This window comes from Brassica rapa, chromosome A03 (assembly GCF_000309985.2).
Source record: "Brassica rapa cultivar Chiifu-401-42 chromosome A03, CAAS_Brap_v3.01, whole genome shotgun sequence".
In the NCBI taxonomy this organism is placed as follows: domain Eukaryota; kingdom Viridiplantae; phylum Streptophyta; class Magnoliopsida; order Brassicales; family Brassicaceae; genus Brassica; species Brassica rapa.
In genome coordinates this window covers 29,350,660-29,368,057 of record NC_024797.2, presented here as the reverse complement: position 1 = coordinate 29,368,057, position 17,398 = coordinate 29,350,660, and the positions used below count along the sequence as shown (strand labels likewise).

The following is a 17,398-nucleotide window of genomic DNA, read 5'->3' as shown; positions in this document are numbered from 1 at the left end:
AAAAAATTAATGGTTAAACTTATGAAAATATACAATTTTCCGTTATGAAAAGATTTAATGAAAAATTTCAATGGTTAAGTTTTTGAAAAGATATAACTCTTCAAAGATTATCTTTTGCTAAGTGAAACTATGATGTCATACTCAAGATCTTAAATAATATTCAAACCATTAGATTAAAGGTAAAGAATAAACTCCACCGTTAGATTTAGCTTTTATTTTCCTATAAAAATGCTGACATTACAGTTTAGATAAATAGCTTTGTTATTATATATAGAGGCTCAATTGATTCTTAAAAAGCTTAAAAGATTATAAAAATATTGAAAGATTGTGTCTTTTTATTTTAGAGGTTGTACTGATTTGTAAAAGGTTATCAAAATATTGAAAGGTCTATTTCTATTTTAGAGGTTGCATTGTTTCATATTTTGTCCATTTTCATATTTGAAATTGCTTTGATTTTTAATAGATTATCAAAATATTGAAAAGTTATGTCTTTCATTTTAGAGGTTTTATTGATTGTTAAGTGATTATTAAAATATTAAAACGTTGTGTCTTTTCATCTTAGAGAGGTTTCATTAATTTTTAAGAGATTATTAAAATATTTAAGGATATGTATTTTCATAATGATAACGTTTTTCATATTTTGTATTTTTTTTATTTTTAAGGTTGCATTGATTCTTAAGAGGTTATCAAAATATTAAAGTTGTGTCTTTTCATTTTAGAGGTTGTATTGATTCTTAAGAAGTTATTAAATATTAAAAAGTTGTGTCTTTTTATTTTAGAGGTTGCATTGATTCTTAAGAGGTTATTAACATATTAAAAAGTTGTGTATTTTCATCTTAGAGGCTGCACTGACTTTTAAAAAGTTGTCAAAATATTTAAGGACGTGTCTTTCATAATGATAGTGTCTTGTAATCAAATTTTAAAGATTTATAAGTAATTATCAGTTCGTCTAAAGGTATATCTTTTTATTCCAAATTCTTAAGAGGTTATTAAAAATGTCTAAAGATATGGCTATTCATTCTAAAGGTTGCATACATTTTTTATGAATTTTGTTTGCTTTCATTTTCATATCTGTTTTGGATACATTTTAAATAATCTTAAATTATTTTTAAAATACTCAGATAATTCGGTTTGTTGGAAAATTTACATTTTATAAATTATATGCTAAGAAGTAATATATATTATTTTCCAGTTATATTCTATGGCTTATTTTTTTATTTTTGAAACACAAAATATTTTATCGTGTATGATATCATGTTCTGGTGGGGTTTTTTTCTTCTAATATTTGGTTTGGTTAATTTATTGTGTTTCAGATAAAATACCTGAGCCTATTTAGACAATATTATTTATTGATAGATAGATATTACCAAAATGTAAAACAAAAAAAAAGTATTTTTATATATGCACATTTTCATTTATGCTTAAATTTGATATACATGTTTATTTGTTGAATTTCTAATTACACTTAAAAGAGAAATTATTGTTAGAGATTAAAATGAATCTTTTACAACCGTTTAAATGAACTATAACAATTGTTTAGATGAACAATTACTACCAATTAAATGAAATATTGTAACTATGAGTAATTCAATTTTTTGGTGGTTGACCATTGCATTCTTTTAATGAACCATTGTAATTGTACATTTTAGTGATTATAGCATTTGGTGACTGTAACTTATGGTAATGAGTCATTGCAATTTTGGTGCTAAGTGTTAACCACTGCAATCATTAACCAATCATTGCAATGTTTGGTTTTCAAAATTGCAACTATTAGTCTTTTATATAAGACACATATATTGAGAAAAAAGAATGTGTGACATTTTATTGCACAAAGATCCCTTAAAGTTACAATGCAATCATATTTTCGAGAATACATGTATTCTTACATAGCTTCAAAAAATAATTAATGTTCTACATGTCGTTATAAATTATCTTATTAAGTAAATGATTAGATTTAAATGTGTTTGTTTGTTTTAATTAGTTTCAAAATATCAAGTCTTGTTCAGAATTTTAGAATAAGTTGCGTATAATAGATATATTTTTATTGGTATTGATATATTTATATATTAGTTATTATTCAAATTATAAAACAAATACACATTTTGTGTTACAAAAAAAACACATTCTTAGTAAAAGTAAACAGGAATATTGACACATGCAATTTAAGTTTTGAGAAGTGCACTTTCTTACAAACAAAAATAGACAACTTTTATATAAAATAAAAATTATAAACTGTAATATATTTATTTTTATAAAATGAGTTCCCACGCGATATCGCGGAGGTTCCTTACCTAGTTTTTACTAATAAGAAAGCTGCGCAAGATCAGTACCTAATATGACGAATGGTAATGTTGACAATTCGGAATGAGAAAACAATAATTAATAAGCAAGCATGAAACAATACAGTTTTTTTTTTTGTTATAGTGAAAAGTTTGTTGTATTTTAATGAGAAAGACAAAGTATAGCTCAAATATATGATTTGCTTAATTTCTGGGTACCGTATTCTAGAAAACCAAAGAGAATTGTTCTCTTCTTCTGTTGGCATAATCTATATTTTTAAATTGAAAGCCAAATGTATTAATTTACAATATATCCTCCTATACATTAAAATAGAAGTCACTTTATTGATTTCTGCTGAGGTGGCACTCATATAGAGCTTCTCAGGAAAAACGTTATAATTCTATTGGCTGGTTTTTTTGAATTTTTCTTTTTCATTTATTTTAATCAATCGCTTATGTACACAAGCCCAAAACTGTTGTCGATTTCGTTAAGCCCATATATAGTTAGTGGATAATAACTATCGATTTAGTTTAGCATTGGGTACCCGTTCGGGTTCGGATCGGGTATTTCCGATTTTCGGGTATTTCGGTATAGAGGTGTAGAATCCGTTCGGGTATTTCTGTACTTCGGTTCGGGTTCAGGTATTTTTAGTTCGGATTCGGTTATTTCGGATCTGGTTCGGATATTTAGATTTTGAAAAAAAAAATTAAAATTTTCATTACTCAAATTTCTTATATTTAAAAATATAACTTTCAGTTAACTAATTTTTTTATTTTTAATAGATTGAATAGTTAATAGATTTGGGCATAACATTTTAAAACTAAAAAGACATTAATTTAGTTATTTTTTTTAAATTTCGGATGTAACTTTTTGTTAATTTTTTAAATAAAAAACTTGACATGCATTTTAAGTGAGTAGCAAATCATTTTTTTAGTAATTGTATGTATATCATATGAACTTAAAGTATGTGTAGTATCAATATAAATATTTTATATAAAATGAGAGATGTAAACTAGAAATATAAGGTTAATTATACATATGTTCGGTTATCTTCGGATATCCATTCGGGTTCGGCCGTCCGGGTATTATTCGTTCGGATTCGGGTATCCAATCTCTCCTTATTCAATACCCGTTCGGGTATTTTGCTACTTCGGTTCAGATTTCATTTCGGGTTTTTCGGATCGGGTTCGGGTGCCACTTCGGATATCGGGTAAAGTGCTCACCCCTACTAATTAGGTTGTTTGTTTTTAATAACTTACCTTTCTAATATGGATTACTTGCGCAAGTTGAAATCATTAAATATGCAAATAACTTATTGACAAAATTTGTTTTTAATAACTTACCTTTCTAATATAGATTACTTGCGCAAGTTGAAATCATTAAATATGCAAATCACTTATTCACAATATGGATTACTTGCGCAAGTTGAAATCATTAAATTTTATCGATTTAGTTTACCCTTAGGCAAGATTTAGAATTAAGACAAATATTAAAAACTTTCTTTATTATTTAAACGATAAACTTGCGCATGTTGATATCATATTTATTATATTGCTTACAAAATATTTTAATGTTTCTAATTAGGTTGTTTGTTTTTAATAACTTACCTTTCTAATATGGATTACTTGCGCAAGTTAAAATCATATCATACGCAAATCATTTTTTGACAATACACATTTAATATCTTTCTTTAAACGATTTTATTATTTATTGTGCAAAATATTAAAATCATTAATATGAGAATAAATCGACTGTATATATATAGGAGACACCCAAGGTCTTAAAATACAAACATTTTCTTTTCATTCTTTAAAGTATATTCACAAATTTCTCCTCTCATACTATTAAGGTATTACGACAATGATGCTTGTGTGCTAAGAAAAATGTGTTTAGACGCAAAGGCTCCTCATCTTTAGAACCCTGAACTCAACTCTTTGTGTCTTGTCTCCAAAAAAACATGTATGGTCTATCTTTTCCATGTGTTGAATACTGGTAACGACAATATGGTCTTCCTTTTTTTATATGTAGACCAGGTCGTGAGAGTGATAGTGATCGAGAAAACCTTGATTGAACATGCTGAGAAGCTTCGCCATATTAAAGCAGTTCTTGAAGAGGTTCTTTAGTATTTTCTCTCTCTTTGTTGAATATTGTCCGGGAAAGTATTACATAGTATCATTTAGTAATACTATCTTATATCATTTTTTTGTTGAATATACTATCTTATAAGTAAGCTAGCATTATGCATTTTTTATTTAATTCATGAGGTCATTTTCTCACAGCAAAGAACCTTTTGGAATGGCGCAGGGAGGAAATTTCTCAGGGATATACAAGAAGGTTCAACTGAAGCCGCTGAAGTGGGATGGTGAAGGCGAAGAATAAAGACCTGTAGAGGCCCTTATGATTCTTAAATACGGCGGTGTTCTAACTCACGCTGGTTGAAAACAGGTGTTTACATACTCTACCATTTAATTTATCATTGTTATATATATATATATATATATATATATATATATGTTTTCCAAATCTGGAAGAATTGTTTAACTTATTGACGTTTAACATCACTTGCCATATAATCTAACGAATATTACAAATAACAATTCATGGAAACTATTGTCAAAATTATTGAAAGACTAATAATGTTTTATTTATTACTTTTAATATTCATAACCTATAAAATAAAATGAACGAAATTTTATATAAGATAATTATAATAGTTTTATCCTATACTTGATGAACTGTGTTCGAATATAATTATATAATAACTATTTTAAATATTACAAAATATTTAGTTTAGCCCATATATAGCTAGGAGATAATAATTATCGATTTAGTTTAGCATTGAGCAAGATTTAGAACTAAGACAAATATTAAAAACTTTCCTTATTATTCAAACAGTAAACTTGCGCATGTTGATATCATATTAATTGCATTTGCTTAGAAAATATTATAATGTTTCTAATTAGTAGGGGTGGGCGTTCGGGTACCCGTTCGGGTTCAGGTCGGGTATTTTTGATTTTCGAGTATTTCGGTATAGAGGTGTAAAACCCGTTCGGGTATTTCTGTACTTCGGGTTGGGTTCAGGTATTTTTAGTTCGGATTCGGTAATTTCAGATCAGGTTCGGATATTTAGATTTTGAAAAAAAATTAAAATTTTCATTTCTCAAGTTTCTTATATTTAAATATATAACTTTCTGTTAACTAATTTTTTTTATTTTTAATAGATTGAATGGTTAAAAGATTTAGACATAAAAATTTAAAACTAAAAAGGCATTAATTTAGTTATTTTTTAAAAAAAATTAGATGTAATTTTTTGTTAATTTTTTAAATAAAAAACTTGACATGCATTTTCGGATCGGGTTCGGATGCCACTTCGGATATCGGGTAAAGTGTCCACCCCTACTAATTAGGTTGTTTGTTTTTAATAACTTACCTTTCTAATATGGATTACTTGCACAAGTTGAAATCATTAAATATGCAAATCACTTATTCTGTTATTCACAATATGGATTACTTGCGCAAGTTGAAATCATTAAATATTATTGATTTAGTTTACCCTTGGGCAAGATTTAGAATTAAGACAAATATTAAAAACTTTCCTTATTATTCAAACGGTAAACTTGCGCATGTTGATATCATATTTATTACATTGCTTACAAAATATTTTAATGTTTCTAATTAGGTTGTTTGTTTTTAATAACTTACATTTCTAATATGGATTACTTGTGCAAGTTAAAATCATATCATATGCAAATCATTTTTTGACAATACACATTTAATATCTTTCTTTAAACGATTTCATTATTTATTGTGCAAAATATTGTGCGTCATTAATATGAGAAATAAATCGACTGTATATATATATGAGACACCCAAGATCTTAAAATACAAACATTCTCTTTTAATTCTTTAAAGTATTATTCACAAATCTCTCCTTCCATACTATTAAGGTATTACGACGATGCTATTTGTGTGCTAAGAAAAATGTGTTTAGATGCAAAGGCTCCTCATCTTTCATCGACTCTGCCACCCACTTTGCCTTGGAAGTATTATATGCTACTTGATGAATCGACTCTGCCACCCACTTTCATCGACTCTGCCACCCACTTTACCTTGGAAGTATTATAGAAAGATTAATAATGTTTTATTTATTACTTTTAATATTTATAAACTATAAAATACAATGAACGAAATTTTATATAAGATAATTATAATAGTTTTATACTCTACTTGATGAATTGTGTTCGAATATAATTATATAATAACTATTTTAAATATTACAAAATCCAAAAAATTTATTAATATTATTTTTAAATTATTTATCGTTGTTTAAAGAATAAATTTATCATAATTTTAAAATAATTTATAAAATACTTACAGAATGCAAGGCAAAGTTGTACTTTCAAGAGTTAAGTCGAGATCTGGATTAAAAATCCTAATAACTGGTAAAGAAGGGAAGCCGCAGACAAAAATATTGAATATTGTCTACAAACAAGTTTTTCAGAATATTTCGTAGTTACGGTACGTAGTTTTAATCTACTTTTTTTTTCAAATACAAATTTTAAAATGAATAAAATGTTGCAATTATTTATTTTTTGTATTTGCTAGATGGGTTGTGATGAGTTAGGAGACCGATGATGGTATGTCAATTTAATATTATTTTATGTTCAATAAAATTTAAAAATTTATAAATCTATCAAATAATGTTAACCCGTCAAATTGCTTACAAAATTTATTTAATTTTTTGCAAGTTTCTAATTGAATTTGCTTTCTTTATCGAGAAATATACTTCATAATTTATATTATTTATGGATAATATTTTGATTTTTATTATATTTTCTTTTAATATGTCTACATAAATATTTGTTTATTATTTATGGAAAAATAATATTATTCACCTAAAATAAAGAATTACGAAACATATACAATACAATTCTAATTAATGATAATATAAAATCTGTTACTTCTAAAACTATACACTATTTATTCTATTTTTTGAATGAAAATATCTTTGTAAACATACAAAATATTTTGTGACGTTACAATTATACATACACACAATATCTGCCTCTTCATATTGACGTTACTGTGTTCCCTCTCGTGAGGTACGGACCGAGAGAGAACACAGGATGCGGACCGATCATGTTTTTATGCCCGCACAGGATGCGGACCGGTCACCTAGTTTATCATTAAACAAGACGTAAATGGGATCATCAAATCTAGTGAAAAATCACCTTAATCGAAATACATGTCGTCCGAAGGATATGCCTCCAAACAATTGCCAATTGGGTTGTTGGCACATTATTTCTAAAATATTTTGTTTCTTTAACATTTTATAGTATTTTTACATACGATGTAAAACAATAGAAAATGTGAGCGTGTGATTCATTGACTAAAGTAACGAATAAGATATGGAACGTGACAAAACGTCCTTGGGCTGTAACTAGGCCTATTCAATCCGGATTTTGGTCCGGTTTCGATTCAGCTTTTTTGAATTTTTGGAAGTTTATAAAAAGTAACTATCATATTGCATCGATATTTAATTTTGTTTGATTTGGTACGATTTATATATAGTCAATTTTCGGTTTATTCGGTTTTATACCAAAAAACCATATAACTATATTTATCTTTGATAATAAATTAGTTTACATGATTAGAAATCAGATTTATTAAGACATAAATATATATTCTTTACTCTAACTTTTAAATATAATATATTTTAATTAATCGATTTGGTTTATTCGGTTAGATTAGTTTATATACGAAACTATATCCGTAGACTGCGGTTTCTTAAAAATAACATCCATTTGGTTTTTTCGGTACTATTAAATTCAAACCGTTTTCTCTTGTTTGGTTCGGTTCGGTTTTATCGGACACCCCTAGCTGTAAGAGATCTTTTCAACAACAAAAACACACACGCATGAGCTGTCTTGACCTCATCAATGCTTTATTGTGATGAGATCTCTAAAAGTTTTTGTTGTGTGCACGAAATAGAAGTGACACACTACTACTTTTCTCACAAGTCTATAAATATATACACTCATAAGTTCAAAACAAGATAAATATTTTCTCAATTAAAACCTAATCAAAGAAGACAGAAAAAACAAGATGAGAACATCTTCTCTTCTTTCTTTGTGCTTGATCGTCTCCATCTTGCTACTTTCTCAATCCCACATAATCTCAAGCGAACATCAGGGATCCAGGATCAGACCATTGGATCGTAACCTAGTTGAACATGAAGAGTACCCGGAAGGTTCGTCTCACGGTCATCATCACCATGACCATCTTCGAGCTTTCGTGAAGAAAAGCAAGAAGTCCAAGAAGAAGAAGAAGTCATCGGCTACTAGAAATCTTCTCTCTAGCCCACTTACTTATCTATCTACTGTTGTGACTTCCTTTGTTCTACTGCTCGCCGCATTCTAATCCATTTACCAAGATATTAGGTTGCGGCTTGTGGTTCTAATTGCTTTTGTTTTTCTCGTCAAATGGTTTGAATTTACATGCTTGATTGAGTTTGTATTTGTGATTGTTTGTTTTATTCTTGGGGCAAAAGTTTGTAAACTCTCTAACACTTGAAAGTTGTTTTCCCTGATTGTCTATTAATGTGGTTCTTGTTAACGTTAGATGTTATTCTCACTCGAGGCTACAAAAGAATATGAAAGATCCAATCCCAGTAATCCACCCAACGAATAATATGTTGCGTTGCATAATATTACTTGTATATAAAGGCTGAAAATCCCCTAAGATTTAGAAAATCAAAATCAGACCTTAGCAGTACACAACTACATGTAATTGTCAAGATAGTAATGAGTAAAATATACTCCCTTTGTTCCTAAATGTATGGTGTTCCAAAAAAAATTGATGTTTCAATATATAAGATGTTTTCAACTTTTTAGGTAACTTTTACTTTATTAAAAACTGTGTAATCAATCATATCTAACAATCTATTTTGTAATTGGTTGAATACAATTATTTTATACTTCTAATGATACTTTATAGACAAAAAAACAATTTTCTTAATATATGTATTTTTTTCCTAAACATCTTATATTTAGGAACATAGAGACTATATATCAGTCATTCACTCATTGTGTTAGTGTCATTATATACACATTTATAGAGAGGTCTCCCTCACCCTTAACCTTCTGAAAATCAAGAAACAGAAGGCCAAACATTGATCTCTTTAGGCCTGGGCAATCGGGGGACCAAGCGGGTGTCGGTTCGGGTTCAATCGGGTTACGGGTTTTCGGTTTTAGAAAAAACAGCACCATTCGGATATTTAAAGAATTCGGGTCGATCTCGGTTCGGTTTATAGTCGGGTTCGGTTCGGGTATTATAACACCACAAAGTTGCAACAAACCCGTAATGCATTCGGATATTGGTTCTTGATCGGGTTTCGGTTATGAAAACACTATATTTTAATTGTTTCGTAGTGATAAACACTTAGTAGTTGGTACTCTTTCTCTGCATGGTCAACAATTACAATCATCCCATTCGTTTTCATCTTGAGTCAGACACATACTCAGCCTCGAATTTTAAACAAAACTTGCATGCAAACGTCAGACACATAAAGAAACACAATCAAACTCATAAGTCATAACACATGTGACACAAAAGTGAACGCAACTTTAAAACTTTATTAGAGTAGAAGTGATACAAAGATCACCATTATTGAAATGAAAAACAAAACAAAGATCACCATTATCCAACTGAAAACCAAACAAAAAGCAACAAGATTCAGTGAAATAAAAATAAACTCTTTCAAACTTCAAACTCCATCCTTCAACCTTCAGAAACCAGACTTCAATCATCAAGATTGTGAGCTTCAAACTCTGATAAAAAGGCAAAAAAAAAATCAATTAAATGACCAGCATACAAAGTCAAACGAACACATAAGAAAGGAAAACGAATTCATACCTTTCTCAAGCTTATCAAGCTCTTCCACATCAGCTAAGATTTGCTCATTTGTGATGATGGTTTCCTTCAGCTTGATGTCAGCATGAAGCCATTGCTCAGTACACATAATAACCTCGATCATGTAGTGAGTTAAGCAGCTTCTATGAGGTTCTAATATCCTTCCACTTGTGCTGAAAGCACTTTCTGATGCCACTGATGAAATCTGCATAGCCATGAGATCTCTCGCCATTTCTGCAAGGACCGGATACTTCGTTTTGTGAACTCTCCACCACGACAGTATGTCAAACTCGGTTCCCAGTAAGAGCTTTGGAATCTCAACTGCTTCCTTCAAGTAAACTTCAAGCTGATCCCTAGTATCTTCACCTCTTTCAACAACAAGTTCCTTGTACACAGCATCCATCCTTTCATAGCCGAAATCCTCAACCACCAGTTCCATTCTTTCCACTGCTTGTTCTTGAGAGTCTGGACCAGAGACGGCTGAAGCTTCAATTGGTTGCGATGCTTGTCTAGAAGCTCCTTTGAAACGCAGGTTGTACTCCTTAAACATGGATGTGAGAAGATCAGTCACCGTTTTTGTCATCTCCTTAGCCTCCAAGCTATCTTTCCCATACAACTTCTCAAAACAGAGCTTTGCGAAATGCATCTTCAGTGTAGGGTCAAAGATGGTTGCTAAGATCAACATTTTGTTGACACCCTTGACACCACCCCAATACTTTAAAAACTTCTTCAACAATTTTGATGCTTTCAACTTCAACTCAGGGTCTAAGCTGCTAACTAAACCAGTAAGGTTTCTCTCAATTGTCACGATCTCACCATAGCATTTGAATGCATTGACCTTAGATGAGGCCGACACAACCAAGGTGCTATTGTAAAATATGACCAAGAACCTAATAAGCTTTTCAACAGCTTTCCAGTCCCAAGAAGCAGGTGGTCCACACCGCTTAGCCCCATTATCTACCTCTATAAAGTAGTCATTGTACAGCCTATCTTCTGCTTCCATTCTATCAAATGCTGCCTTAAACTGTAATGCTCTAGATAGCATAAGAAAATTTGAATTCCACCTAGTCTTTACATCTAGGGGCAAGCTACCACGAGTCATCTTACCGGTTGTGACTCTCTGATCAAAGGCGTTTAACCTAGTGGTTGAGGACCTAACATACTGAACAGCATTCCTGATAGCTAACACATTCTCACTTAAATCACTTAAACCTTCCTTAGCAATCAAGTTAATGATATGAGCCGCACACCTCATGTGTAAGAAATTTCCATCTAAGACTAAAGCATCAGGGGCAATGGATCTAAAGACCTCATGGAATCTCTTAAGGGCAGAAGTATTGGCGGTTGCATTATCTACCGTTATGCAAAATAGCCTCTCAATTCCCTAGTCAGCTAAACACTCTAAAAGAACGTTCGAGATTGTCTGACCTTTGTGATCCATGACATATTTGAAGCCGATGATTAACTTCTTCAGCTGCCACTGATCGTCAATGAAATGTGCAGTGATAACCATATAACTTGCACCTGCGAGACATGCAAACCGTGTAGGTCATTAGTTGAATAAAAGATTCAAGCTTGTATCGACAATTTTTAATTAAAAAAAAACAATGTACCTGTCACTTGAGATAGCCAAATATCAGTGGTAAGTGAAACTCTTTGTTTGCTTGAGATAAGCAAGTTCTTCAGGGCTGCTTTCTTTTTCACAAACATCTCGACAATGTTCCTTGTCAAAGTCCTTCTTGAGTGGGGTTTTCGGAGGTTAACCTTGCAAAATAAGACATCAAAAGAGTAAGTAAGTTTGAACCTTGTCAATTCAAGAGCAAAATAAGACATTAAAATATTAAAAAGGCGGCAATGTACCTTATCGCAGAAGTGTTTAAAAGCAGTACTTTCAATGAATGAAAGTGGCAATTCTGCTAAGACCACCAGCTCGTTAAGCACTTCTTTGAAAAGTGCTTCACTCACTTTGAATCCCTTCAGGTTTCCTCCATTACCAATCTGTTGTTGATTCTTCTTCTGACTAGTTAACCAAGCTTTGTGTTCTCTGCAAATTTGCAGATGCTGCTTCAGGTTAGAAGTTCCGGACTTGGATGCACATGAAAAGGTCTTCTCGCAATGATGACAAATACACTTGTTTCGATTCTCCTTGGTTCTGGTGAAATGCTCCCACACGGTAGACCTTGGCACAACCATCTTCTTCGCCTTGTTCGCCTGAGACGTTACGTTTGTCTCTTGGAACTCTTGGTCCTCACCTTGAATTTCGACATCAGGTTGCTGGTTATTGAATGATGAGGATGCCATCTGCAAGAAAAAAAGAATGAAATCAATCAAAACTAGCATCGCAATATATGAAAATAATAGAAGAACTAACATCACTCTGTTTTCAAAACATATATAATCAAGAAGAACTAAGTTTACTAAACTGGTAATTGTGATCGCAAGTGAGTTATTACACACTGTAAACAAACTTAGTTTAGTATGGTTTTCAAAAGCCAAAACAGACGTAAATGAGAGAGCACGAGACCTATTACACACTGTAAGAAGAAGAAAACATAAGAACAACTGAAGAACTAACATCACACGAATGAACTCATTACACAAACAAGTTTAAGAACTAAAAGACAATTCAAGTTTCATGACAAATTCTTTTCAGATTAAGAACAAAAATCACAAGACTTAAACCCGAATCACCAATAATATTATCTACCTAAAATCTAAAATTGAAAAATAAAGATACATGAATGATGAATCGAATATTTAGAATGTAACTAAGGACCTCGGATTGATTACTTTCTGTGTAAAGAGGTGGAATGGCTTGTCAAGTCTAAGGATTCGCAGAGACATATATAGGAGCTGGAATAAAGGTTCCAAGTTCGAATCGACGATAGAATCATTGAGGATATTTGATTTTCGGGTAATGGAAAGGATTTCGGATTGAATATAGGCAAGTTGAGATTTTGGAAAAGTTTGGTTGAGATTTGCGAAGAGAATCTGGGTGTATATATTCTCTCGATTCGCAATTGAAAGAAAGAGGGGTTAGGTTTGAGTTTGTATCGGGTATTGGTGATTAACAATTGGTTGTCGGGTTTTTACCCGATCCGACCCGACACCCATTATAACTCAGAAACATGAACTGTATGGTTTATTTATAAAATCCGAAACCGAATCGAACCGCTTTTATCGGACCGGATACCGATCAGTTGTTCGGTTCTCGGATATATTGCCCAGACCTAGATCTCTTGGAGAAGAAGACTTGCACAACACGCGACTTCAGTCCATCAGATCAACCTTACTCTCTTCGAGTTTTCCCCATCAGATCCTCATTTGACAATTGACAAAGTTTGTATGTTTCATAAGGATATGAAGGGGTTTTACGTGTCTCTCAATTCTCAAAGGAATCTAATTATGTGTATAACATAACCTACAATATGGTTGTATCCATGCAAATGTCACACGGAGTAGGATGAGTGAAGCCAAGAGGTATTCCTTTGCTTCAATGATCTTTAGAGATAACAAATGCATCAATATACTTATATGAACATCACCTAACCTAGTAAATAAACTGACGCATTAACATTTTAGCAGGACTAGTAGCCTGAATACAGTAAGCTAATAAGTAAAATCAATCTCATCTTCAAATCTTGCATATATAAATCAAAAGGATAAAAACCGATGTATCAAAACACACAATGTTTTTTTCAATACACACGTAAACACATTACAAAGCAACTTATTAGGTACAAAGAGTTTAACAGTATCAAAGAAACAAACAAATATCAAGCTGAGTAGTAGAGCGGGCGTCTAGCTTCATCAAAATACTCATCTCTGTTCTGGAACACAATCACGTAAAGAGCGTATATTATGCCAGGGACGTAGCCTAAGAGAGTCAGGACCAGGCAAATCAAGAACTCAACCTGAAACAAACCAGAGTTGAATATTATTAAACTCCATCAACCACTTCATTAGTCAGAGTTGAGGATACCGAGAGAGAGTTAGAAGAGAGCTTACAGTGCAACATCCACGCCTGAGGCAAACTCCCAGAGGAGGAAGAAGGATAGCGATCAAGATCTCGCACAAGATTTCGCACTTGCTCGGCATTTTTCTCTAAAGATGTAGAAGAAACGATGAAGATGACTTTTGATCTTATAATGGGATTCACGGAGAAGAAGATCTTTAAGACAGAACACTGATTAGTTGTTGCCGGCACAGAGAACCAATAGAGAGTGAGAACAATCCACGTTTACCCCCACTCCTTTATTTTCATCTCAACCTGTAATGAACACACACAGGATATGGTGCGACTTAACACACACGATCGTTTCTAAATTTTTTAAAAAAAAATAAATAATGGAGGAGATAGACTATTAAAAAGTGGTCCCCCACAGTGATCCCGGTGAAGGGTAATCAACGCTTCTGAAAAGTCAACACGAGATCTAAACCGTTCATTTATCAAATTTATTTAATCTTACGGGTTCTAGTACATACCGACATCTCGTGTTACCTTTCCTGACACCCCCCTCAAGTTCAAGGACTATGTGACAAATTGGGCTTAGAAAGGCCCGTTTTGATTTAAATACATTTATTCTGGACTTTCCAAAGAATGATCAAGTTTGTATTATACTTGATTTAAAATGATATGCGTTTTGAAAAATTTTAGACTAGCTAAAAAAATTAGAAACCTGTTTTTATCTCATTGAAATCTTCAAAAGAGTACTTGGAACCATGTATTTTTTATCTGCTGAAAAGTCTATACATTTGACGTTTCAGCTTGAGGCGAAGACTTATTCATAACTTATACTTACCGATTCAAAATGAGGAAAAGCTGTCTAAACATCAAGAAGGTAACTTGAGACGCAAGAATTCAGATGACTAGCTAAGTTCTTAAGATTTATAACGTTTAAGGAGAAAATAATATAAGATAATTATTTTCATATGGATTTAAAATATGAGCATAGAGCCTAACAATTCTTTTGTTGAGTTTGTCAGTTGTTGCCACACGAAAATTACAAAATAAAATACAAGAAAACAAAAACGTAGCAACAAACTTGATCAAATAGTAAAGGCTGGGAAACTTGGTATCTTGATCACCTTCAAATGCTTTAAGTTTGAGATACTGTTAGTAACACCATCGTTAGTCAACTTACTACACCCAAACAAGTCCAGATACTCTAGATTCAAACATCCTTCACAAAGTTGGGCAAGACCATTATCAGACAAAGTGGAGAATCGAAGTTCCAGGTGCTTCAGCTGATGCATGTGTTTCCCAATTACATAAGCATCAATATTCCCATAGATCAAGAAGATAGATGGGTCTTCCATATAGTTACTAGGCACAGATTTCATGACCTCGGCTGGATCCATCAAATTCCGTTTAAAAGTCTGAATGTTCTTGCAGTTCTTGCCAACCATATCCACACACACACAAGATATTTTGTAGGAGAAGCTAATATCAAGTTCTTTGAGATTAGGGCACATTAAAGCTATCTTCAACATCGAGTCATCTGTAACCTTAGGGCAATACTTAACCGAAAGTACCTCGAGATTAGGACACCTACAGATAAAAATGCATGGAACATGCAGTTTGGTTAGAGATTCTGATTCTCAAACAAAATTCAAATGTTACACCTAACTATAATAAAATGTCAATAAATTCATACTTGAGACCAAAAACTTTATTAATTTTATAGCTTTTACCGGAGTTAAAACCTTCAATGGAATCAAGAGAAAATAAATAGGGAATCCTGAAAACTTGAAACTGAGACTACCTCTCGGCGACGTACGAGATAGAGCTATCCGTACAATGTCTGATTCGAACCTCCTTTAGACCGCCTTCGCTCCGATTAACAACAGACCGGAGGACAGAATCTATTTTGTCCTCGAACTCGGGACTCCACCAACAGCTGAGAGAACCAGGGAGAGACTGGAATTTGGTTTCGAGATCGAAGACCAAGTTGAGCGACGGGTCTTGGCACCCGTTCATCCAAGTCTTGCAGACGAACATCGGTCCGGTCCATCTTTCTTCTAGGCTCAGCCGTGAGAAGATGTCGAGGAGACATTCTTGAGTCAACTCCGTCCAGTCAGGACCAAGTTCCCATCCCATAACCACTTTGTACGTACAACAACTTAGAAGAGGAAGAAGAAGATAAATAAAATCTTGTTAACTTAGCTAGCTGTTAGAATTCTTGTGTCCCAAGTTACCTTTTGAACAGTCTTCGCCTCGAGATGAAATGTCCAAATGTTTGGATTTGCCTCGAGCTGAAATGTCAATTGTTAGGATTTTTCAGCTGAATGTTGATTTGACATTCACAAATAACATCTTAAATACGTGGTTCCAAGTACTATTTTGAAAATTTCAACAAGGAATCATAACAGTTTCTTTATAAAATTATTAAATATTCATAAGTCAAATCATTTTAAATTCCAAATAATACTAAATTAGTTTGTTTACACTACGTGCATGTAAGCAGTTGCATTTTGAAAACTACACAAAGTATTAGATATAATAGATGTTGGTGGTACTTCCGCATCTGTTCCTAAAAACAAATCTCATTTAACTGATTAGTTTCGCAGCATGAATTATACAAGACACAATAGTAGTCCGTTACACGTTGTCGCATATTTATTAATCTAAATGTAGAGCAAGTAGTTGTATCATCCAAATGGTCGTAACGTGTAAATTCATTTTGCCAAACGAAAGTATTATATCAAAGTCAAACTAACATATAACTATAGTTTATCCCGCACACCGTGCGGGTATATTTTCATTTTATAAATATTTAATTTTGATATTATTATATAAATTTAAATATACAATTTATATTTTAGTGTTATGTATTTTATAACTCTTTAATTTTATTGTTTAGGTTTCTTATTACTTTATTAATATAGAGGTTTGTTTTATACATTTTACCTTTTTTTATTACGTTTTCGAGTTTTCATAATTTGAAATAATCAAATAAAAAATATTCTTCAACATATGATTTTTGAAAATATATAGCTGTAGAAATAAATTTTTAACTTATGTTAATAACTTCATTTGTATAAAAAAAATCTGACATGATTAATAAATTTGAACCCGTTTTAGTGGTAGATGCTAATTTATTTAAATGAAAGCATTATATTACTTAATTATGAAATTGATTAATGTAATATTTAATAAAAATTATTTAAAAATTTAGTAGGATTTTGTTAGATTTTTCTCAACAGA

At 31.8% G+C, this 17,398-nt stretch overlaps 4 protein-coding genes across 4 annotated transcripts; 1 reads left to right on the top strand and 3 right to left on the bottom strand.

The window, feature by feature from the left end:
- The first annotated feature begins 7,209 nt into the window (after window positions 1-7,209).
- Window positions 7,210-8,913, top strand: LOC103861993. Its single transcript, XM_033288414.1, has one exon. It carries the CDS (start codon window positions 8,386-8,388, stop codon window positions 8,698-8,700), a length of 315 nt encoding a protein of 104 aa, XP_033144305.1. The 5' UTR covers window positions 7,210-8,385; the 3' UTR covers window positions 8,701-8,913.
- Window positions 8,914-9,841: 928 nt separating this feature from the next.
- On the bottom strand, window positions 9,842-11,498 carry LOC117132915 (zinc finger BED domain-containing protein RICESLEEPER 2-like). Its single transcript, XM_033288412.1, has 2 exons — window positions 10,195-11,498; window positions 9,842-10,109 (listed from the first exon to the last, which is right to left on the bottom strand). The coding sequence occupies exons 1-2, from the start codon at window positions 11,444-11,446 to the stop codon at window positions 10,081-10,083; spliced, it is 1,281 nt and encodes a 426-aa protein (XP_033144303.1). The 5' UTR covers window positions 11,447-11,498; the 3' UTR covers window positions 9,842-10,080.
- Window positions 11,499-13,804: 2,306 nt separating this feature from the next.
- On the bottom strand, window positions 13,805-14,475 carry LOC103861992 (UPF0057 membrane protein At4g30660). Its single transcript, XM_009139709.3, has 2 exons — window positions 14,200-14,475; window positions 13,805-14,105 (listed from the first exon to the last, which is right to left on the bottom strand). The coding sequence occupies exons 1-2, from the start codon at window positions 14,287-14,289 to the stop codon at window positions 13,968-13,970; spliced, it is 228 nt and encodes a 75-aa protein (XP_009137957.1). The 5' UTR covers window positions 14,290-14,475; the 3' UTR covers window positions 13,805-13,967.
- Window positions 14,476-15,093: 618 nt separating this feature from the next.
- Window positions 15,094-17,089, bottom strand: LOC103861991 (putative F-box/LRR-repeat protein 19). Its single transcript, XM_033288413.1, has 2 exons — window positions 15,957-17,089; window positions 15,094-15,742 (listed from the first exon to the last, which is right to left on the bottom strand). Exons 1-2 carry the CDS (start codon window positions 16,289-16,291, stop codon window positions 15,241-15,243), a joined length of 837 nt encoding a protein of 278 aa, XP_033144304.1. The 5' UTR covers window positions 16,292-17,089; the 3' UTR covers window positions 15,094-15,240.
- Between the last annotated feature and the right edge of the window lie 309 nt (window positions 17,090-17,398).